The 24,685-nt window shown below is 34.9% G+C and overlaps 1 protein-coding gene across 1 annotated transcript in view; it reads left to right on the top strand.

The window, feature by feature from the left end:
- The window catches only part of PIK3C3 (phosphatidylinositol 3-kinase catalytic subunit type 3), a gene marked incomplete at its 3' end in the record, with an annotated part of 144,730 nt that overhangs the window by 39,542 nt on the left and 80,503 nt on the right, over positions 1–24,685 (top strand). Inside the window, exons 7-12 of the mRNA XM_080714697.1 lie at positions 605–676; positions 2,566–2,670; positions 3,490–3,582; positions 11,556–11,741; positions 16,151–16,305; positions 18,126–18,216. Coding sequence (XP_080570823.1) covers positions 605–676; positions 2,566–2,670; positions 3,490–3,582; positions 11,556–11,741; positions 16,151–16,305; positions 18,126–18,216 — 702 coding nt within the window. The remainder of the gene's footprint in view (positions 1–604; positions 677–2,565; positions 2,671–3,489; positions 3,583–11,555; positions 11,742–16,150; positions 16,306–18,125; positions 18,217–24,685) is intronic.

Here is a 24,685-nt window from a genome sequence, read left to right as displayed (position 1 = left end):
TAGGATAAAAGTAAAAGCCAACATTTCTCAAAAATGATAACACCAACAAAGAAAGACAGTTTTATTTCTTGAGGATTGATTGATTGATTCTTTTTATGTAAATTTACATTGTGTTGTCCTTCTGAGAAGCAATATTAACTGTGTCTCTAGTTGTGCATTAGTTTGAGTAACATTAACCCATACTTAAAATTGTTCATTTCAGTAAATCTCAATTATGATATCTTAAAAAGTTACCAACATTTACATAGTTTTTGCACATGGTTTATTGTATTTGTTGTGCTATAAGTTTTAGAAATAGGAATTTTTCTTTTGATAGACTGTAAGAATTAGTCTTTAAAGAAGAACAAATAAAAACAATCTAATTTCCAGGCCTTTTATCTCTACAAGTGTAATTCAAATTTTTTGTTAGATTTTATTTTTGTCAAAGTATTTTGTCAGTGGCAAAAAAGTGAAAATATATCTTTTCATATATTTTAAAGAAGAATTTTTATAGGAAGGATTGGTTTGTCATTGAATAGAAATAAAGTACATTGTTGTGTATAGTATATACTTTTTTTTAGAATATGGTTTAAGTTTTTTTTAACCTTATTGTACTATAATCCAGGATGGTGATGAGTCATCTCCAATTTTAACAAGCTTTGAATTAGTAAAAGTTCCTGACCCTCAGATGTCTATGGTAAGTTATACTGTAAATTATTTTTCTTATGAAAGTACTTTTCTCCATAATGATTATGACTTAGACCCACAAAATACACTTTTACAAAAAAGTAGTGTATAACCACTTCCATTTTCTAGAAGTGATTTATAAGTCCACTTTAGCCCTCTGGAATCAGGTATCAGATGGAAATTTTACAAGGAACAATGACACCCTAAAAACAAGGTCAGGATAATATAGAATTGGGCATTCTCTTTTAGTTAAATTGATGAAAAGCTAGGCGTGGTGGTTCACACTTGTAATCATAGTACTTGGGAGGCTGAGATACGAGGATCTGGGTTTGCAGCCAGCCTCAGCTACTTAATGAGACCCTGTTTCAAAATGAAGAATAAAAAATCTGGCTGGGGTGTGTACTGTGGAGGTAGAATGCCCTGTGTTTAATCCTCAGTACCACAAACAAACAAACAAACAAACAAACAAAACAAATAGTTAAAAGAGCTAGGAAAGATAAGTAGTTAGAGTCAGGACTTGTCAGAACAGGTATTTGAAAGATTATCATCATATAGAGGACAAATTTATGTAATTAAGAATTGACAACAAGAATCAATGGATGAAAATTTTAGCAAGATTGACTTTCTTGTAAAGTAAGAAAAATTAGTTCAGCTACTAGCACACCTAGACAAAAGGCTAATGTATAAAGATTTCTTAAAAGTTGAAAGACGCTGGGCGTGGTGGCACACGCTTGTAATCCCTGCGCTTGGGAGGCTGAGACAGGAGGATCACGCAGGTTCAAAGCCAGCCTCAGCTACTTAGTGAGGCTCTCGGCAACTTAGTGAGACCCTGTTTCCAAATAAAATATAAAAAAGGTCTGGGAGTATAGCCCAGAGTTAGAAAGCCTCTGGGTTCCACCCCCAGTACCACCAAAAAAAAAAAAAAAAAAAAAATTCAAAATAAATCAGAGTAAGTATACATATACATACATATTGTGTTAAGCAATGATAATATTGTTGAAAGTAATAATATTGGCTATGAGTAAAATAGTCAAAACCAGATTTGTATATTCAAACATCAGGATCACTCTCCTTGTCTTCATTTTAAATAATTAAGTAACTGTGAAAGTGATAGCACAGTGATTTCATGGAGTCTCTAGTAGTCAATGGGAAGAGAGAATGCTGTAGTTTGGGTTATTAGGGAAGATTTCAGAATGACAGTGTTATGTGGTAGAAGGTACGAGCATCTTGAGTATGTAGAAAGTGGGACAGAAATGTGCTGGATCCAGCCAGCAAAAGTACAGGTTCCAAAGAGAGGCATGAGGATTAAAAAATTCAAGCATTGGAGGGCTGCTGGTCACTCCTAGCGCCAAGTTTATTCTCTCATGGCCCTTTTATACAGTTTCTAGCTTTGGGTTGCACAAGAATACAAGAAAGGCAAGTCCAAAGCACATACATCACAGGCAAGTCAAACATTATCCTGGTGCAACACAAACCTAATCTTATCTAGCAGACAGAACAATAGCATCAATTGTTCTGAGAGAGTCTTAATTACTCTGAAACCCCCATGACTCCAAACTTTGTTGACTCTGGGCAAAGGACAGTCAGAAGTACTCTTTTAGTAAAGATAAGGGTAAGACCTTAATGGGTTCTCCACAATGGCCTAGGAAATGGGGAAGTGCATGATGGCTCCCCATAGAGATGTTTTAAGAGGCTGGGATGACATGAGTCATACATAGTTTCCTGTCTTGAAATGGGCATACACTTTGTAAAGATAAACAGAATACTAAAATTGTGCCAAAATAAAATGTCAGGTATTCCATAATGTTTTTAAGGAAGCAGCTGTTTATATTTCTAACTGATTATTAAAGTTTTCTGTTTGTAAAGTTTATATTTTCAGTATTTTAAAATAACTTTTAGGAGAATTTGGTTGAGAGCAAACACCACAAGCTTGCTCGGAGTTTAAGAAGTGGCCCTTCTGACCATGATCTCAAACCGAATGCTGCAACAAGAGATCAGCTAAATGTAAGAGAATTTATAAAATATGAATAGAAATAGAAAAATTAGATGGGTATTTTGGTTGCATATGATGATGCTTAAAAATGATTGAGGTTCATATCTTCAGGTTTCAGCCCTATATATTTTGACAATTTTATATATCTGCTTTTTTTTTTTGGTGTTACTGGGGGTGGAACCCAGGGGCTTTCTACCTCTGGGCTATACTCCCAGACCTATTTTATATTTTATTTGGAAACAGGGTCTCACTAAGTTACTGAGAACCTCACTAAGTAGCTGAGGCTGGCTTTGAACCTGTGTGATCCTCCTGTCTCAGCATCCCAAGCATGGATGTCCGCCACCATGTCTGCATTTTTTAAAATAATCTGGGGGCTTTTAGTAAAGCTACTACCTCTGGAGACAGAGCTATGAATACTTTCTGCTTTCAGGATGTGGTAATCTTATACTGTGACTCCAAAACATTGCCTAACAAAGGAATTGGATATAAATATTCATTGTGTGTATTGAGTTGGCAAGATGAGAGTGTTTTGTTTTGATTTTCCTTCTTTGTGGTGGAAGATGTGGTTTGTTTTGTTTTTAGTTTAATTAAATGAGCTCTGTACTTATACATTTTTATGAACAGTGGCTTTCTTATCTTTCTCCTCTTTATATCCTAATACTATACTTTGTAGATGGATAAGTGCAGCAAATTAGAAGTCTTATGTACTTTCTTGCTTGTGTGGTGATTCAATTATGTAAATATATAGATTCATTAAATTTTTAAAACAAAATGGAAATATATAGGAAGTACATATTTGACAAAATAATTATTTTACTTCTTTTTTGTAGATTATTGTGAGTTATCCACCAACCAAGCAACTTACATACGAAGAACAAGATCTTGTTTGGAAGTTTAGATACTATCTTACCAATCAGGAAAAAGTGAGTTTTTAAAATTTTCACATATCAAATTTATTTGTAAACTTTCTTACTAATGACCAAGCTACAGTAAAATTATAATAGAAATATCGTTTTATTGACTTAAAGCAGTATATCAGATTCTTCAATTTAAAAATGGGAGAGGAATACACACAGACATCTGATTTTGTTCATGTATACAGAATATCTGATTGGGTTATGGAGTCGGAGAGTTGGGTCCAATTTCTGAAAGCTATAATTTATCTGTGTTAGATAGAACCAGGCAAATTGCTTGGTTCCTAATTATTCTAAAGCAGACAATTTTCTTTCACAGGTATGATAATTTTGGGTATCACCTAGCAGGATATCTGGTACATTCTGTATACTTAGTAAATGTTGGTTTTCTTATATCTAATTCTACTTAATTATTTGAACCTGCATGAATAAAAAAAATATTTACATGTAAAAGAACTTCAGATTTCTGGAGACAGTGTGGCTAGAGTGGAGAGTATAAAGAATATGAAAAAAATATGGAATTGAGTTAGAGGTATACAGCATGACATACAGAGTGTAGGTTAGATGAAAACTAGACATTTGCTTGCCTTAGGGAAACCATGAAATAGACAACCTTTCTCTTTTTTTGTGGTACTGGGGATTGAACGTAGGAGTATTCTACCTCAGCTACACTCCCAACCTTTTTTTAATTTTTATTTTTGAAACAGGGTCTTGCTAGGTTGAAGAGTCTACTTGCTAAAGCTGACTTCAAACCTGCTATCCTCCTGTCTCACCCTACAAAGTGCTGGGATTACAGTCCTGCGTCACCATGCCCAGCTAAATAACTTTTCTTGACAGAGATAGAATTATGATGAAGCCATTGGCACTAGTCTTGAATCTGGAGACTTGGTTTTGAGACTTACAGTTACTGCTAAGAAAGTTTTTGAGTGCAGGCAAATTACTTCACTTATCTAAACTTAAATTTTCTCCTATTTAATGTGACAACTAAGTAATAGAGTGAATGCTTTTTTTCTCTTCTAGTTCCTAGTATTGTCTGTGAAGTATTAAGATAAAAAGCCAAGGATTAACTCTTAAACATATTTTTAAAAAATCCCACTATTTAGCAAACAGTTTCTATGTGCAGGAATCTTTCAAATCGCCACAGTAGACATGTGACTGGCACAGTTCTGCAGATTAGGAACTTATGCTTTATATTTAGGAACCTTTGCAGAATCTCAAAGCTTATAGATGCTGCCTCTTGATAGGCTTGCATTTATGAGTTAGAAGAGAGTCAATGACTGCAAGTCAGTGAACACAAGAAAAGAGAACTGTAGGGAAAACATTTGTAGCACCCTGTACATGCCTTAGCAGGAATTCTGAAACGCATTAGGGACAGAGCAGAGAAGCATCAGTTAAATTAATATCTGTCAGGAAGCTGATATATAATTATGCGAGAATGGATTAATATGCTTTAAAAATCTCATGAGATGGTCTTTAATTACTTTGTTTTAAGTTGTTTTTCCGAAACACCTTTCTTTCGCTTTGAAAGTAATGACAAAAATCTAGTTATAGCTCATCTTAACTCCTTAGCTTTTCCTCTTTATCATTTATTGATGTCATGGAAATTCTCTGTAGATGAATCATATTTATTCTCCGTGATATCTATAATAAGAATGAAAGGAATTTTAAATTTACCGTAGCTTTGAATGTTACTTTCTTCTTCACAGAACAGAAGGAAATATTCATCAGCAGAAGCGCAGGCTTTTGATTTTGTGTTCTGTGAAAATTGAGTTTGTATCATGATACTGTGTTAAATGAAGAGTAACCTTGGTCACAGAAACTGCACCGTGAATACAGCATGCTGTTGTCTGAAATACACAGCAAGATAGTGAATTAAACCTGTTAGGATGTATAGGTTTAAGAAGCATAGAATAGATTTACAGAGCAGAACTTCCTTAGATAGAAAGGCTCGCAAGAAAAATTGTTTGTTTAAACAAGTAGTCACTTCTCACTGGAATTCAATTACTTCTAGATATGTGTAAAAGAAATAAAATACTCAAGTGATATAAAGTGTGTGACAAGTTTCATTTAGCTAGTTGATTTCAAGTTTTTGAAAGGTTGGTGATGAAACTTCAATTCTCAGGACATATTATAGGATTCTTATGATCACTAGAGTAGAGTGAAAGATATTTTTTAATGGTTGAGAAGCACTTTTGAGTAAACTAAATGTATATTGGCCTTGAAGTGACCAGAGGAATTATTCACACCGCCACATTTTTATCCCTGTAATAATTTAAAATGGATCTTGTAGAAAACAAATACTGCTTTACACAACTTCGTAATTTATTTACACAAAGAAATTCTCTCAGTGTCAGGTTCTAAGAAATTGTGATTTAAGTTATTTGGCATTTGGGCCCCAAGGCTGAAAAGCTTTTCCAGAGACCAGAGCAGCACTCAGAGAACGAATTGGAAGAAATTGGTTCTTTCAGAGTTTTACTTTTTTTTTATTTTTTTAATTAAATTTGGCCTTTCTACCTCTTATTTTCCTTAAATGACCTGTCTTAAGTATTTTGGATAAAGATCCTCTGGTTTGCACCTGATGTGGCCCCTACAAAGTTCATAGTAATAACTTTGTCTAGTAAAAGTATATAAATTTATGAAATATGTTTAAGTTTATGATCCAGAGCAGAATCTGGATCATAAATGACTTGTCTGGATCAAAGAATGACTTGTCTTTGCAGAATCTAAAATGCGAATATTAAAATTTTTCAAAGTTTTCTTTTAGTATCATTTCTTAAAAATATTAATGAAAAATAACTGTTATATTACCTTTCTGTCTTTTGATTATGCATTGAGAAAAAAGCAGTAGAAAAAGCTGCAGTGAAAATAGTAGCTATGCACTAAATTTTCTTATGAGGCTGCTTCTGAGGCAGCATCAGGACAATACTCTTATTTGTGTCTTCTAACAAAAAGTTGATGGTGAACATTAGCAAAAATGTACTTAGAGCTGGGCGTGGTGGCGTACGCTTGTAATCCCAGCATTTGGGAGTCTGAGATTTCGCAGAGACCATAGGATCACGGTTCGCGGCCAGCCTCAGTTACTTAGTGAGGCCCTCTGCAACTTAGCGAGACCCTGTTTCAAAATAAAGAATAAAAAATAGTGCAGGGGGTGTAGCTCAGAGGTCAAATGCCCCTGGGTTTCATCCCCAAGCCCCAAAACAAACAAAAAATGTACTTAATTCAGTAAGCATTTATTATTTACTCTTGGCCTAGTACTACACAAGGCTCTAGGTATCATGTCCATATACTATTAAATTTAAGTTTTATTTTAGACAGAGCATGTTTACATACAATTACACAATTACAGTTGGGAAGTATGAGATAGTAATTGATTAAGGGTTGCTGTTATATAAAACATGTAGGTAATTACTATAATAAAAATAGTAAGGATGGTAAGAGAGATTTCTCAGAGAAAGGATTGCAGTTAAGTTTGAGCATATTCTGATGATATTATTTATTTGGAAATCATTTGTCATGAGGAAACTAAGCATGAATAAGCCAGAGAGAGAGAGAGAGAGAGAGAGAGAGAGAGAGAGAGAGAGAGAGAGAGAGAGAGAGAGGAAGGACACAGAGACAGAGACAGCGACAGACAGAGAAATAGAAGAATGAATTAGGAGTCTCGTGCTGATTTCTAAAGCAGTGTTGGAGGGCAAAGGAGTGGGAAGAAATGTCCCAGTAAGATGACCTAGAGTTAGACCTGAGTGTCAGAAATAAGGAAAGAGGGTAAGTTGAAGGAACAGGGTAAGAAATATTTTCATTTTTTAGTATTTTTAAATAAAAGTGGTAGAAGAGAAGCAAAGGAGAAATTTTCAATAATTGGATTGAATACAAATCAAAACTAGAAGTAAATATGATAAATATAGAATTTTTAATACCTAAATGATTAATGATTCTGAGAATCGGAAATAACTGGGAGGTGATTTTAAGATCAGAAGAGGAATTAACAAAAGAATTACTTCTCTTAATATAAAACATGCTAATGCTGAAAAATTATCATTTGATGCTAGACTCAACATGAGAAATAGTTATAAAAATAACAATATAATGAGAATTCATCAAGTATTTATTATATGTAAGACTGTTCTGAATGTTCTGAATGTTTTTTACTTTTATTATCTTTTTTTTTTTTTCAATACTGGAGATTGAACCCAGGAGGCATTCTATCTTAGGGCTACACCCCCAGCCTTATTTTTTTATTCTTTATTTTGAAACAGGTGCTCACTAAGTTGCTGAGGACCTCACTGAGTAGCTGAAGGTGGCAGCAAACCTGTTATCCTCCTGTCTCAGGCTCCCAGGTACTGGGATTACAATCGTGAGCCACCATGCCCTCCCAGCTTTCATTTTCTTATTTAATCTTTACCATAACCTAATAAAATACGTCTCTTACAAGTTAAATAATGTGTTCCAAATGACTCAGCTAATATCGATAGAGCCAAGAATTAGAATATGAATCCAGACATCTTGTATCTATCTTTGGAAACTGGACCAATAATACATGTGTAGAAGACATGGGGTTAATTATTGCTGCCTTCAAATTCTTATATATCATCTCTTCCTTGTTTCCCTCTTCATTCAGTTGCCTCTTGGTTTATCATTTGTAACATTTGGTAAGGTAAAATTATGAGGTGTTTTTGTACAATGTCTTAAGTTCCTTGGCAGCAGTATACTCTATAAATCTTACTAATAAATCTATAAATCTGAGAATCTCAAAGTTAGACTGTCTCAGTTATTGAATTAAGTATATTGTCATGCTTCAAGATTTGCTTACAATAAGTACATTCCTGCACATTTCTATTAAGACCGCTGCTATACTGTGAAATGGAAAAGCTTTCACTGTGGTTATGTAAGAAATATTACTTAGTTTCCACATTCAACCTAGAAATCCATGCTAGCATGGAATACATTAGGCAGGTATCCTGTGTTCTATACAGAAAGGAGGCACATCAGTCTGAGTAGTGTATGGGAGGGCTAGAGGAGATGACAGCCAGCCTTGGAGAATGCAGACTGCAGCTGTAAAGATAAAAAAGCCCACTAAAGCATTTAGCATTTAGAAGTACATCATTGAAATGCCAGTGGTAAAACCAAGCCAACTCCTAAAGGAAGCGTTAAGCCAAACTTGCTGAAAACTTCCTGAAAACATTGAGTTTTTGACAAGCAGACCGCCAGGTAGGTAATATCACTGTTCTGCTGAAGAATATAAAAAGTCTTGTAGACCAGTGATGGAGGACATGGACGAAGCCTGAGGAACGGAAGGTTCCTGAAAGAGTTAAAGGAGATTCTGTGAAAGGTGGAATTCTCCAAAACTCTGTGACCATTGTCTTTCCAGAATTTGCCCCCCAGTACCCACCCGCAAGGTCAGGGGGCTGATCTTAGAGACCTGTAATCATGGGACTAATCACAAGACCTGTGATGTCACAGGCCTTCCTTTTGTCTTGTTTATGATTGGTGATTTACTTGTCTTTCACTTAATGCCTCACTATTGTTCTTTGGTGTTTACACTTTACTAGGGAATCACTGAGAAATAGGGAAATTTAAAAAATCGTGTGTCTAAAATAAAGTGGTCAGTGGCACGAGTGAAAATTGTCCGTGCATTCATTTCAGGGTAGTTGCTCATCAGGCAATTACATTTCAGTATGGTCACTCATCAGGTAGCTGTTGCTTTCATTTCAGGACAGCTGGTCATCAGCCAACTGTCCAGTGTTCAGGGCAGCTGCCCATCAGGTAGCTGTTCGATTTCCCCCCTCAGGTCTCTCCCTCCCAAGTCCCGGAGAAAAATCTCTACAGACCAGAGCTAGAGAATCATGCATTAAATAGGTTATCTTTTCTGAAGCCTAGAAGGACAGTGGGAGTTGATGAAATAGAGGTTTGGTGAAATGTATCAGTGTAATATGAGAAAAACATTGAGAAATTTTTGGAATTCATTCATTATACAAGCTGGAGTAACCCTGTTTTCTGAGACCATTATTATAAAGATAAGACAATTATGTTCTTATATTAAAAGGATTGATCATATGGTATGGGTTCAAGTTTATTCTCATTCTTGGGAGTATAAAACTGATCAGTTGGATGAAGTTACATAACGACATTTTTGTCTTTTGGTTTGTTACAGTTTAAAAACTAAACAAAAATGATTTAGCTATCTGTAAATATAATGACTACTTTGTACATTAGTTACCAGGATTAAGTAAGTGTTGAGTTTCATTTTGGCAAGGTTGTTTTCAGGTACAATTTATGTCCATAGTAGATTTGTGCTGAGATCACTTATATCTATAAGCTTCAAGAGTTTATGAGAAATGATGAGAAAATAACAGGGTATTGAGATTCTTTCATGGCTTGTCAAACTTGAGATATATGGTATGATGAGAATCAGACAGAAAATTCAGAAAAGATTGCTAAGAATAATTGACAGGGTTTGGGAATGAATTGGTAAATCAGCGTAGATGAGGTAATGATCCCAGTGGATCTCGGCTTAGCTAACTAGAGAATGGCAGTACCATTATGGTAAGGAGGTACCATCTGGGGAGGAAGCTCACGGCTAATTCTGGATTCCAGTTTAGGCTCACCCATCATTTTAAGGTGATGGGTAAGCCATTTAATTTTGCTGAGGCTATGTACAATTTAAGCAGTGGTCTAGATAATCTCTATAGTGCCTTTTTTTTTCTTAATTGAGTAAAATGAAGAATAAGGGGATGGACATGAAGGTTCACTTCATGTCATATTAGCCAAAAATTGTTTTTGTTTTTCTAGTGGACATTTACTTGAGAACTTGATGAGTCAGATAGGCAAAGCAGGAATTTAATATTTTAAAGTTACCTTTGTTTAAGTGATAATTCACAGGTAAATTCATAGAGGAAGAAAATTTGGGAGGGGGGTTTCTGATATGAAAATGTTGCCAGCCAGGAGACCTGCTAACAGGGTTGCACTGTATGGAAAACAAGTGTGTATTTCTTAAAAGAGCTTTGATTATTTATGCAACCACTAATGATACCTGCAAGGTAATCTATAGTTGACCACTTGTGGAAACCTCAGTACATTGCCTGTCTAAACAAGTTAAGTTTCCAGAAACACTACACACAGTCTGCTGAGTCAGGCTCTTTGTTGCATATTTGCAGTTATCCATTTTGATGCTTACTTTTTGAATTTTTGTTTGTGTGTCTTTTTAAATCGTTACTTCCCAGAGAGATGCAAGTATTCCCATCTCAGTTCTGTGTGTGAATATGTAGGAAAGCCCGTGTCATACCCCGGGTATTGTTCGAAAGTGAGGCTAGTGCCGTCAATCCTACCCTTGCCTTTCTGCAGTATTTTGTGACACTCTCTTAGTATTGTAAAATTAAGATGGTCTACAAAGCATTTTACAGTTCATAAAATTCGCATCACCTGTTTGCCTGGCTTGAGGCCTGCAGTGTTTTTATTTATTTATTTGTTTGTTTGTTTGTTTATTTATATATTATGTTTATTCTCTTTAGTACTGGGGATTGAATGCAGGGACAGTCCACCTTTAAGCTACACTCTAGCCCCCCACCCCCTGTTTTGATATCGGGTCTCTATCAGTTGCTGAGTCTGAGGTCCTCATACATACGATGTTTAGGTCTTAGCTACCCAAGTACTGAGATTATAGGGGAAAGAAACACTGCCTGGGGAGGCCTGCAGTATTTTAAAACGACAAAAGCAAAAGCAAATTTAGAAATTCACTGTGCTGCGCAAGTTGTTTTAGACTAGAAAATGTAACATTATAGTGAACTTTTTTTTTTTAACCTCCCCTACAGTACATCTCAGGATGATGCGTATAACTTCACTTTGCAAAATTATACAGGAATCTGCCACCAACCCTGTGAACCCGCCATCAGGACCAAGTGGATCTCAAAATAGTCACCCTTCACCCTTCTGACTCCATGCAATAGGATGTTGTTTCTAACTTAAAAATTTTAATTTTTTTATTTTAGGCTTTGACAAAATTCCTGAAATGCGTTAATTGGGATCTACCTCAGGAGGCCAAACAGGCCTTGGAACTTCTGGGAAAGTGGAAGCCCATGGACGTAGAGGACTCGTTGGAGCTGCTGTCTTCCCATTACACCAATCCCACAGTGAGGCGCTACGCCGTGGCTCGGTTGCGACAGGCCGATGATGAGGTGCGTTATTATTCATTACTCCTGTCTGACAAGGTACATTTGAAACTAGAGATTAATTATAGACTGTGTGTGAGAGAGAGAGGGGATGAGAGAGAGAGAGAACATGCACACGAGAGAGATTTTCAGAAGGGAAGAGGATAGACTAGGTGTATTTTCAGAAGTCAAATTAAAATATTCCTCCAAGGACTTCTCTGTGAAATGAAAATTTGCTCCCCGATCCGTTACGTGATAGGACAATCTCTCCCAGGATGTTTACCTGGCAGCAGAGCTTGTATTGCTCTGTCTGGAGAAAAGAATTCTAATGAAAAATGGTTTAATGTAGCACCAACCAGGGAGTAATTCAGATCCCCTCTATCAGTCAGTAGACAACGAGCCACATTTAATTGTGGCCCTGAAATCCTCTTGGGCCCTGAAAGCACAGAGATGCAGGGGCATCGTACCCTCCTTCACATTCCTCCATTAAACCTTCGGCTGCTGACAATTATATGTACATGTAGATTTTCCAAAGGTAATTTTTAATCCGCAAAGCAAAGACTACGGCCTGTATGCTGAATATTTATAAACACGAGGCCATTGGGAAGAGATCTGTAGTTGGCACTAAACATTGCCTGATTTTGAATTTTAGCAATTTCTAATTTAAACCAGTCTATCATATTTTCTTAATTTTAATTCTTATTTATTAAAATCAATTCTTAATACTATTCCTATTTTCTTCTTAATTTTGATAGTAAACATTGCTTGATTTTTGAGTTTTAGCAATCTTCTAGTTCAGTAAATTATCAGATTTTCTTCTTAATTTTTAGAGGGTGAATGTGTTTTCAAAATGACCTAATAGTTTATGCTAGTCAGTAAGTAGAATTTATGGGGTATGAAATAAATCTCAAGCCTCTTTCTATAAATATTAGAATTATTTTTTATTCACTCTCATATCTATCTTACAAAATGTGTTATTTTTAGAACAGCCTCTCAAGTACTCTGTTTTTTACCTTGAAACAGGATCTAATTTGCTGAGGTTGGCCTCAAATATGTAATCCTCCTGTCTCAGCCTCCCTAGTACAGGAATTACAGTCCCCCTCTTCAGCTATGTGTTTGTTATAGTATTTGTTTTTTATTGTCACTTTATTGATTCCTCTTATTGGTTCTAATAGATGTTAGGTGAGCTTCTCATATTTTCTAGATATAATGCTATCTGAAAAAACATCTTTTTTAAAAATTTCTATTTTGCTGGGCGTGGTGGTGCACGCTTGTAATCCCCGCGCTTGGGAGGCTGAGACAGAAGGATCACACGGGTTCAAAGCCAGCCTCAGCTACTTAGTGAGGCTTTCAGCAACTTAGTGAGACCCTGTTTCCAAATAAACTATAAAAAAGGTCTGGGAGTATAGCCCAGAAGTAGAAAGCCTCTGGGTTTCACCCCCAGTACCACCAAAAAAAAAAAAAAAAAAAAAAAAAAAATTCTATTTTTTTATTACATTAGCTAAAAGCTGTTAATTTTTTTTTTTTTTTTTTTGCAGGGGGGTACTGGGGATGAAACCCAGGGGCATTGTACTTCTGAGCTACACCCCTAGTCCAATTTTTTTTTTTTTTTTTTGGTCTTTTTATTTTTTTGAAACAGGGTCTCACTGAGTTGCAAAGAGCCTTGCTAAATAGCTGAGGCTGTCAGCCAACCTTGATCCTCTGGTCTCCGCCGTCCCTCCCCAATGCTGAGATTACATGCCTGTGCCACCACACCTGGCTAACAGCTATTAATATTAATGGTGAATAATAGCAGTGATAATGTATATTTTTGCCTTGTGGCTCATTGTTAGGGAAATACTAGTATTTTACATTTTAATGTGTTTCTTACCAGTTCTTGTCAACTTATATTAGTGTTTAGGAAGCTTCTTTTGTGCTGTGTGTGAATGTTTAAATAAAAGATGGCTTCTACGTATTACAAAATACTCTTTTGGCACTTGTTCATATCATATGGTCTCTTTAACTTGTTAAATATTCTAAAGTGTTCTGATATATTTACTAAGGTCTTACCGGCTGTATGCTTGTAAAATAAATCTTTTAATACCTTTGTTAATTCAATTTGCTAATATTACATTTAAATCTTTTTAAAGGTTATTTTTCTTACTTTATGGTTCAGAGAAAGGTAAATTTTACATTATCATCTAATGAGTAAGTAGCATTGGAGAGTTGGCATTGCGGGAAGTGTAGAATTGTCCCGGTTGAACTTTCCATTCCAAGCAGAGGGAGCAATAGGAGCAAGAGTCAGGAGCTTGAAAAGTACAGGAAAGACAGAAATATTTCTATTGATAAGAGTGTGGGATTACGTAGCTGTCAGAAGGCACAGTCAGAACTCATGGCTTTAATTGAAAACGCCAGAATGAAAAGTTACTACCCACAATCCGTAAGAAACGGGAAGTTAGTTAGTAGCTGTGACGTGGAGCTTTGCATTTGGACTCTGAAGTATTATTATTCACTTGTTCTTAAAAAATGGTGATTGCTTACGACCTTAATAAAATATTATGGCTCTGGAGAAATTTTTACTAAATTTTCTAAAATGAAAACTTTTTTCTTTCTTTTGTTTTACTTGAACATTGATAATGCTTCTGACCTTCATGCTTGGAGGAATTTTATATTTTTCAAGATGTGGCTATAAAATGATATAGCAGGCTTTATACTTACTGTTGACATTAAGTCATTTTTTATACAAATAGATCATATGATATTGAATGACTTACAAAGAGGAAAGTTTTTTGAATTTTCTTCTCCGGGCATTTAATAGCATTGTAGCCTTTTTATTTCATGAGGTTTAGTGTTTTCTATAATTGAGAAAACATACAGGTAACAGTTACCAGAGTGGCAATGAAAGCTAGCAGTGAATCTGAGTGACATATACCTCCATAGAAGGACACTTACAGTGAGACATTGATGAGTTTTCTATTATGTAATATACTTTCCTCCTTTCAAAAAAAGAATCTGTAATTATAGCAATTGGATCCTAACGATCTTAAATATAAAAATCAATTTTTATTTTTACAATTACAAAACAATTTTTAGAAACAAAACACTACAAGAATGCTTTGATACAAAGTCACTTGATTTCTCTGGCCACTAACATTGATATACTGGAATTAGTAAGCCAGTTCACCTTTTATTTAATTCATATTTATGCTAACATCAAGTATATTAATCTTATTTCCTTATTGATAAAATTTTTCACTGTGTTCACATAAGATATAAATTATTAAAAAAAGATGTGTATTATGTTTTAAGAAAAAATAGGTTTCTGTCAAGTGGTCTCTGTTTTCATTGAGTTTATAAAATAGTGAAAAATATGAAGAATAAATAAACAAATATTTATTAACTGTTAAAATGTTATAAAACAAACAGGTCATGAAGTATTTAACTTAGTTTGTGGGCTTACAGAGGAGATTAAAATTTAACTGGTCTCAAAATTACCTAATTATGAATTTTGTGTGGATAACTAGGTGAATGGCAATTGGAATTTGAAAGTAACTGAGATATTTTTAAGATTTTTGGGTTTGTGAGTTTCTTCAATTTTTAATAATTTTTAAAAATGAATTTATTAGCATTTCCTTAATACTTGAGAAGAAATATGAATTACATTTATAGAGTAATACAGAAAATATTTCTATCCTGCATATTAAACTTGTAGTCTTTTTACATTAGGAGAAAACTAAGTAAGTTACCTTTTAGTTCTAATAAGAGAAAACTCAAGTAATATCCACTTTTCAGTTCTAATTATTCTTGTTGGTTAGTAGAACTATGGGAAATTTAAATTTAAACATTTTTTCAAGCCCTTTTTGATAATTGGAGGAATTTAAGCATTATCCTTAATCAAGAGTGTTAAAAATGTCTTTTATATGATCTTTCTTTTAAGAAGCAGTTCAGGTTCTTTAGAACCTAACTTTCAAGGGGAAAAAGTAAAGAAGAATTTTGCAAAATCTTAACAAGCAAAGACCATGAAATAAAAAATTTTTTGAGATCTTGAAAATTTTAAATTATTTATCTAGTGTCTTAAAGAATATGTTTATCTGATCTGCTAAAAAAATTATTAATTTCTTAATTTTACACAAACAGTCCATCTCTCCACCTCACACTTATTTTTTTAACTTTTAGATGCCAACTTCAAGCAAATCATTGGCCACTTCTCAGTGCCAGATACTTTTATGTTACTTTCCCTTTAAAGCTTAATGATTTATTGCTCATTACAAATATCGGTATGTTCATTTTATAGATAAGAGTGCTCTAAGGTTAATTAACTTAGCAACGTGTCAGAAGTGACACTGTTGAAAAGTAGTAGATAAAACTAAAATGATAGCTTGACGTTTAGGAATTAAATTATGCCCATAATCATTTTGTATTTCCAATAATAGTTTTTTTTTTGTTTTTTTTTCCAGGATTTATTGATGTACTTGTTACAACTGGTCCAGGCTCTCAAATATGAAAATTTTGATGACATAAAAAATGGATTGGAACCGACCAAGAAGGATATTCAGGGTTCAGTGTCAGAAAGTGTGTCAAGTTCTGGAATAAGTTCTGCAGAAATGGAGAGGTACTGACAGCGAGGAAGGATGCACTTTCAAATTTAATGGTTTCTTTGTTTTCTAAATTTCTTCTCCTTTACTTTTTCCCAGATGTACCTATTTCCAACTCTAATTTTGAGAGTTTACTAGTGAATATGGTAACTACACTCAGCAAAACTTCTACATTAGAAAAGCGTTTTGCAGACTATAAAGTCAGAATACCTGAGTTAAAATCTCAACTCTGCCACCCACTAGCTCGCTATGGAAACTCAAGTTACATATTCCCTAGGGGGCCCTACATTTATTATCTTAAAAATGAGTATAGTGCTACTAGCTAATCTTTAACGACTTATTGAAGATTAAGTGATTTAAGACCCAAATCATTTAGAAGATTTTCTAACACATAGTGCTTGGAAGGGTTAGCTACTAATACTGTTTAAGTTAAAATAAAATGAGCTTATTTGAGCAGGTACATGGGCTCAAATAACTTAATGAGTGTATTTTTTATTAGCTGCTTTCATTTCTTCACTAGTTTCATTAAACAAATAGCATATTATGTGAATTAAAAGTCAGCTACCAGGGCCGGGTGTGGTGGCACACACTTGTAATCTCCATGCTTGGGAGGCAGAGACAGGAGGATCGCGCAGGTTCGAAGCCGGCCTCACTGGCTTAAGAGACCCTGTTTCCAAATATAAAAATATTAAAAAAAATATATGAGATAGAAGGGTTTCCAGGAACCCCAGTACCACCAAAAAAAAAAAAAAAAAAAAAAAAAAGTCAGCTACCACTTATAATAACAATTACAAATACCTACTGTGTATCTGACCCTGTGCCAAGGGGTCCACTCATATTGTTTCATTACAACAATCTCTAAGGTTGGTTTCTATACCCTTAGTTTAGAGATAAATCACATAAGTTAAATTAATCACCTAGTGTTATATCTTATAAATAGTAGTTGACTCCAAAGTCTATGTGTTTTCTACTTTTCCGTCTCCTTTCAATAAAATGCTTAGAAATTTGAAGTAGGAACTTTGGGGTAAAAAACATAAAGTACGATGACATAAAATGGGTTTGTGAAGGTCAAGGCCTTGATAATAATGGAACCAGATCCAAAATTCAGATTTTCTGAAACAGCCCAGGCATTTCACTTTTTCCACTATCCCATGATTAGATTTCTGAATTTTTCTTTATAAGTATGGTAATATGTTTTATCTTCTTTGTTTATGTGGAGATGACTTAGAAAACAGGAAAAAATATTTTTGCTTTCATGGATACATGTTTCTCTATATTTAAGAGAAGTGTATTCCTTCAGTAGTATTTTCCCTACTGAATATTGGAGGCCTTCAATCTCAAAGCATTCTTATTTATTTTCTTACATGTACCACCTAAAATGTTTTATTAGTAAAAGTCTATTTAAGACTAATACAGAATGAATGCTATAACCCAGTATTTTTCAAATTATGGTCTGCTGGGTACTTAATTTGTGTGGTTTAAAAAAGATTTTTAAAATAGAGATGAGGTTGTTTTGTGGCCATATTTGTTTGGGAAATGCAGGCTTAATATTAAATAGGCTTAAAAAAAATGCAAAGCAAACTACCCGAAACTTACTTAAACCTCCAAGGCTGACATGCAGACTTACCCATACACCTTTAAGAGCATATTACCTGTAGTCTTTGACCATGCAGGGTCTTTCCCCAAAACATAATGAGACTCTGGTGTTGAACAGAACACATTTCAGAGGGTAATTCATTAACCAGAAACAATCAACATGTAGCATACTTTAACAAAAAGTACTTTCTGTGTTAGAGAATCTTAGAGTATTTTGCATCTTTCTTATTTACTTTTTCAGCTCCCAAATTATAAGCAGCCCTCTCCCTCCAGTGTCTTCCCCTCCTCCTGCATCTAAAACAAAAGAAGCTTCAGATGGTGAAAATCTAGAGGTCAGTACAAAGCTTTTTTTTTTTTTTACCACATAAAGAGAGAGCCTACCAAATAAACATTTCTGTTGGTCTTTAAAACCTTGATTTTGATTAATAAAGTAAATATTATAACTGTTAAATAACTTATTTTCTGATGGATGTTTATGACTTCCCCTTAGTATAATGTGCTGGATTATTCTCAAGTCTTTTTATTGGTGCTCAGGGCATATTAATGGATTTTATGGAAAGTGAAAATAAACTAGGCTTAAATATTTTATTAGGGAAACTCAGAATACATTGGTAACATATTTATGAACATTTCTTTAATTATTGCCTGTGTTTGTGATTACACTGTAGAAATGTATGACTTCGACACACGATAATAAACTAACCAGGGGTTTTTAATCTACAGACTCGTTTTTGAGGTAAAATAGGCCTTTTAGGCTAGTACTACTCTGAAAAGTACATTTGGAATGCATTGAAAAAGCTGATCTAGTACATAGTATTGAACTTGCCTCTTAGACTTCTAACTTAAGAATCTTCTGCATCTCAGATACTGATAAGCAGATAATATATGCTTTGATATTGGAAAGTTATACACATAAAATAATATGTTTTATATATAATATACACATAACACATAAAACTATATATATAAAGTACACATTGCTTTCATTCAGATTTTAGAAGTTATTGGCTAAATGAATAAATCATGCTTTTATGATACTAGGGATTGAACCCAGGGGCATTCTAACTCTGAGCCACATTGCTAGCACTATTTTTATTTTTTATTTGGAAACAGGTCTAGCTAAGTTTTGAGCCTGGCTTCTAACCAACAGTCCTCCTATCTCAGTCTCTCAAGTACTGGGATTTCAGGTGTGGGTCACCTGTCATCATCTAGCTTCTGAAAGACTACCCACAGTAACTTAGTGACACTCAGCAATCTATTGAGACCCTGTTTCAAAACAAAAACTTAAGAAATGCTGGGAGTATAGCTCAGGGTTAAAATGTCTCTATGCTCAATCTACAGTACCATACACACACACACACACACACACACACACACACACACACACACACACACACACCCACACGCGGGCGCCAATAATAATCACAGAATCTTTCGGTGATACTTTTTTATTTATTAATTTTTGTGGTGGTACTGGGGGTGGAACCCAGAGGCTTTTCTACCTTCGGGCTATACTCCCAGACCTATTTGATACTTTATTTGCAAACAGGGTCTTACTAAGTTGCTGAGAGCCTCACTAAGTAGCTGAGGGTGGCTTCAAACCTGTGCGATCCTCCTGTCTCAGCCTCCCAAGTGCTGGGATTAAAAGTGTGCACCACCATGCCCGGTGATTACTATTTTAAATGATTAGGGAAGCATGATAGTTATTGTTGGGTTAAAATTAGATGTTTGCAGTTCTGGAAAGATTGGTCAGGAAAGCCTTCCCCGAAAACATAACATTTATATAAAGGTGAAGAATATAAAACAACCATAAACTTTAAGGGAAGGGAATTTTAAGAAGAGGGAATAGCAAATGTAGAGGCTTTAAGACTGTTTATGTGATTGAGAAAGACGAGTGGACAGCTTGCCATTGAGGAATGACCATAGGGGAACATGGCAAAAGACTGGGGCTGAGCGAGAACTAGACGTTCAGTTGTGTAGTACTAACTGTCCATTGTACCAAATGAATTTCACTTGGAAGCCATTGAAATAATCCAAATGAGACAGGATAGTGGTATGAATCAGGGTGGTCCATGTGAAAGGATTTTTTTTTTTTTTTTGGTGGTACTGGGGTTCCTGGAAGCCCTTCTACCTCCGGGCTACACTCCCAGACCTATTTTTTACATTTTCATTTTGGAAACGGTCTCCTAAACCAGCGCGCGCGGCTGGCTTCAAACCTGCGCGATCCTCCTGTCTCTGCCTCCCAAGCGCGGGGATTACAAGCATGCGCCACCATGCCCGGCTGGATTGGTTTTTTTTAAGTTACGTTCAAAATATCATTTTACATATTACTTAGCATTCAGAAATTTTAGGCTAAAAATTTAAAATGTTTTTATACTTCCAATATTATTCTTGTGATTAATGATTGTCATGTTAACCTTGTATTGGCTAATATTTACTTTCATAATTCATATAATCCAAGCTAGCCCAGAAAGGATTGGGAATCATTTTTAGTGATATTTTCTACCTCTTCCCCACACTTGGTAAAGTAATAACATTGTACAAGCACTCATCACTTTGACATTGTTATTTATTCAAGCTGAATTCCCTCTCTTAAAATTTGAGATACCAAATTCATTTCTCCTCCCTGACATCTTAGCAATATTTTAAATCTTTCTTTCTTGAAAGTTTAGGAAACTATTTTTTATATCTGGCCATATGTTTAAAAAAAGAAAGATAAAAACTGATTTGGTATTGCTCAAATTTGTTAATATTTCATAGTATCTATTTCGTAATACAAAGAAATCTTTGAAAAGGATTGTTTCTCAACTGTATAACATTGTATATATGTCATAAAGCAAGCTAAGCTAGTTAATTGTGTTATTGAAATCTTTTGTACCCTTTCTTGAAGTTTCCTTCTGCTTTTCCTATAAAAGAACTGGTCTAAAATTTCCCTGAATTATCAGCTTTTATGGCATACACCTATGGGTGATTGCCTGAATATTTTGAAGTTCTTTTATTAAATGCATTCGAGTAATTTGAATCTTTTATCACTGTTTTGTAATCCTTTTTCTACTTAATACTTTTCCCCTAAAGTCAGTTTTAACTGGTATTGCTAGTATTATTTTGATTAGTATCCATTAGTCAATTCTTGCTGTCCTTTCACTTACCTAGCTTTATATTTTAGATTTATCTCTTAAAAAATCATATAGCTAACTCTGCTTTTTAGATCTGGTTTAACATATTGTCATTTAACTGGGACTTTTACCCCATTTATTTTTTACTGTTATTGTTGTATCTGGACGTATTTCACCACCCTATGTTGTATTTTCTATTTTTTATATATTTTTTCTCATCTTTATTTGGTTAAATCCCTCTTTCCACCTTTCATTCCTCCTATAGTTTTAAAATTATGTTGTCTCTATCGATTATTTTACTGCTTATTCTAGATGTTTTAATTTGCATGCTTTAGTTTTCTATACGTATTACCTCCAAAATAGTATACACCCCTTCTTTATTAGTACTTTATTTTATGCACTTATTATTATTTATTTCTGTTTTTCCTTCAACTTAGATAATATTGCTTATTGTTATTATTAGTATCTTACACACTCAATAAATATTTGGAGATACCGTGACCTTTAATATGAAATTTTTTTCTAAAGCACTTTTAAAAAAATTTATTTAAATATGTATATATCACTATAAACATGTAATATACTATCCGGGCGTGGTGGCACATGCTTGTAATCCCTGCACTTGGGAGGTGGAGACAGGAGGATCGCGCAGGTTTGAAGCCAGCCGTGCTGGCTTAAGAGACCCTGTTTCCAAAAATAAAAAAAGTATAAAATAGGTATGGGAGTGTAGTCCGGAGGTAGAAGGGCTTCCAGGAACCCCACTATCACCAAAAAAAAAAAAAAAAAAAAAAAGTAATATACTTGTTACACGGGCAAAAGTTAAACTTTAGGTCTAGATTCTGTCTGTTTAACTCATGTATTTGGCTTCACATTATAACATTCTGGTTTAGGAATCTGATTGTTGGATTTTTTTTTTGCACATTTAAAATATAGACCTAAAGTGTAAGCTCTAAAACTGGAGATACAATCTTTACCATTCACCACTGAAAGAACTGACATAGTTACCTTGTAATAGCAGCCTCTAACTACTCGAGCTTATGTTTTTAAGGATCTGTTCTGTACTGAAACTTCTAGCCCATTGATTTCTCCACTTTTCTTTGTTCATCAGTCCCTTAAGTATTTCCTTTCTTCTGAATATACCTTTTAGTTCATCATTTCACTTATTTTTTTTATTAGTGCCTTCATTTCCTTTTGTAAAATATCAACTTTTTTTTTTTTTTGCACTATTGGGGATGGAACCCTGGGGCTTTCTAACTTTGAGCTACACCCCCAGCTCTACTTTTTTTTTTTTATTCTTTATTTTGAAACAGGTTCCAGTGAGTTGTAAAGGCTCTCATTAAGTGATAGCTGTGGCTGTCCTTAAACTTCTCTGCCTCTCAAATGCTGGGATTACAAGTGTGCACCACCACACCTGGCTAAACTCTTGATAAGCCTATTAAATTTTCTTATTTCCCTATGCCCGAATATTGCTGATGAAAAACTTCTTGTAGCCTAGCATATTATTGCCACTATCAATTCATGCTTACAAAGCTCAGATGAGAATAAGTGCAGTGTGCCTTCTTAAATTCCTCTAGGTGGGTAGATCTTCCTGCTCTGTAGTGAGTGACTCATACATTCTTCTTTTCGTTCTTCATGCCCTGCTGCCCTACTTCCCAATCCCAAGGAAACAATTCTGCTTCATAATTAAAGGAGCCATAGAAGCCACTAGGCAAGAATGACTGCAGCATCCTACCACCAGATTTATAGAAATTAATTCCTCCCCATTCTTTAGTTCTTCTCTTCTCCTACACTGAAGAAATATATCTCCTATTAAAGATATGCTCTTTTCTTTTACTGATAGAAATACTCAAATATGCCTTAGTATCCCCATCTTAAAAATTCAGAAAAACACAACTCCTTTTGCATCATATTTCTTAAGTACAGAACCTATTCACTTCATGATCAAGCTTCTCAGTTATTTATGTAAGTATATGACTCTTCTAGTCGTTAAGCCACATCATTTTGCTTAAAACTTATTTTACTAAGTTATTAAATGACTTCATATGGCTGCACATGCTTTTTAGTTCCTTTGATATTCAGCACATTACCTTGAAAAACCCATTTCTCCTGGTTTAGGTGATAACACGCGTCTCTTGTTTTCATCGTTCTCTCATCTTCTCAGCTTCTTTGATCAGCACTTTCTCCTCTGCTTGACATCTTCAGGTTCCTTAGGAACTTCTGCATATACTCTTGCTTTAGACTGTACCAATAAACTCAGACTTATATTTCTAGCTCAACTCTTTCAACTGAGTTTCAAATTATGTGTCCAAATCCCTAACTGATCTCCATGGTTATGTCGGACAGGCCTTTCAAACTTTTTTTTTTTTAACATACAGCTCTGTCTTCTGAAATCTTAACTCCTCCTCTTTTGAATTTTCATTGATGAGATAACAAATCATCTTTTTTGCTAAATCCAAAAGTTTGAGAACTATTGTCATTCCTTCCTTCCTTCCTTCCTTCCTTCCTTCCTTCCTTCCTTCCTTCCTTCTCCCTCCCTCCCTCCCTTCCTTTCTTTTTTTCTTCTGTTTCATTACCAAGTTCTATTATCTTCCCCTCTCTCCACACACACACACACACACACACCACCACCACCACCACCATCACCACCAGGGAATAAACCTTAAACCCAGGGGCCTTCTACCTCTGAGCTACACCTTCAGTACCTTTTATTTTTTATGTCGAAACAAGGTCTTGCTAATTTTCTGAAGCCATCCTTGAACCTTCAGTCATCTTTCTTAGCATCCCAAGCATTGAGATTACAGGTGTGCATTACCACATTTGGATAATTTCAGAACATTTCTTAATTTTGTCTTCTTGCCATTGCCACTCTCACTTTTCATTTTTCTAGATATAATAGCACCATGACTGATCTCAGTCTGTACTTCTCAGAGCAATCAAAATCATTTTCATAAAATTATAAATCAGCCAGGTGTGGTGGCACATGCTTGTAATCTCTGCACTTGGGAGGCTGAGACAGGAGGATCGCACAGTTTCAAAGCCAGCCTCAGCTACTTAGTAAAATATAAAATAGGTCTGGGAGTATAGCCCGGAGGTAGAAAGCCCCTAGGTTCCACCCCCAGTACCACCAAAAAAAAAAAAAAAAAGAAAAATCAGATCATTTCATTCTCTTTTTAAGGTCTTCCATTAGTATTCATTGTGTTTCAGATAAAATCCATACTTAGTAGTGTGTCCTTAAAGGTCTGGCATAATTTTTACTTTTGTCTATCTTTTTAAAGCCTTTTGAAATTTAGTTTTTACCATATTTTACCTACATGACACTATTTAAAATTACTTGAAGAAGCCATACTCATGGCCTTTGTACATAGTTTCATCTTGGTCTTGCCTAGATTGTGATATCCTCATTGATACCTTTTCTGATCTCCTAATCTAAATTATTTCCATGATCTTTTTTTAATGTTTTTCTCTTTTTCTTTTTCTTTTCTCTTAATACCAATTGTGTGTGTGCGTGTGTGTGTGTCGGGGGGGAGTCCTGGGTTTGGAAACCCAGGGGCATTCTACCTCTGAGCTATACCTCTAGCTCTTTTTTTTTTTTTTTAATTTGAAACAGGGCTTCACTAAGTTGCAGAGGACCTGCTGAGGCTGGGTTCAAACCTGCAAACCTCCTGTCTCAGCTTCCCACGTACTG

The sequence above is a fragment of the Muscardinus avellanarius genome (genome assembly GCF_963383645.1).
Source record: "Muscardinus avellanarius genome assembly, chromosome: 17".
In the NCBI taxonomy this organism is placed as follows: domain Eukaryota; kingdom Metazoa; phylum Chordata; class Mammalia; order Rodentia; family Gliridae; genus Muscardinus; species Muscardinus avellanarius.
The sequence above is the reverse complement of the archived record's forward strand: the minus strand, read 5'-3'. Positions and strand labels throughout refer to the sequence as shown.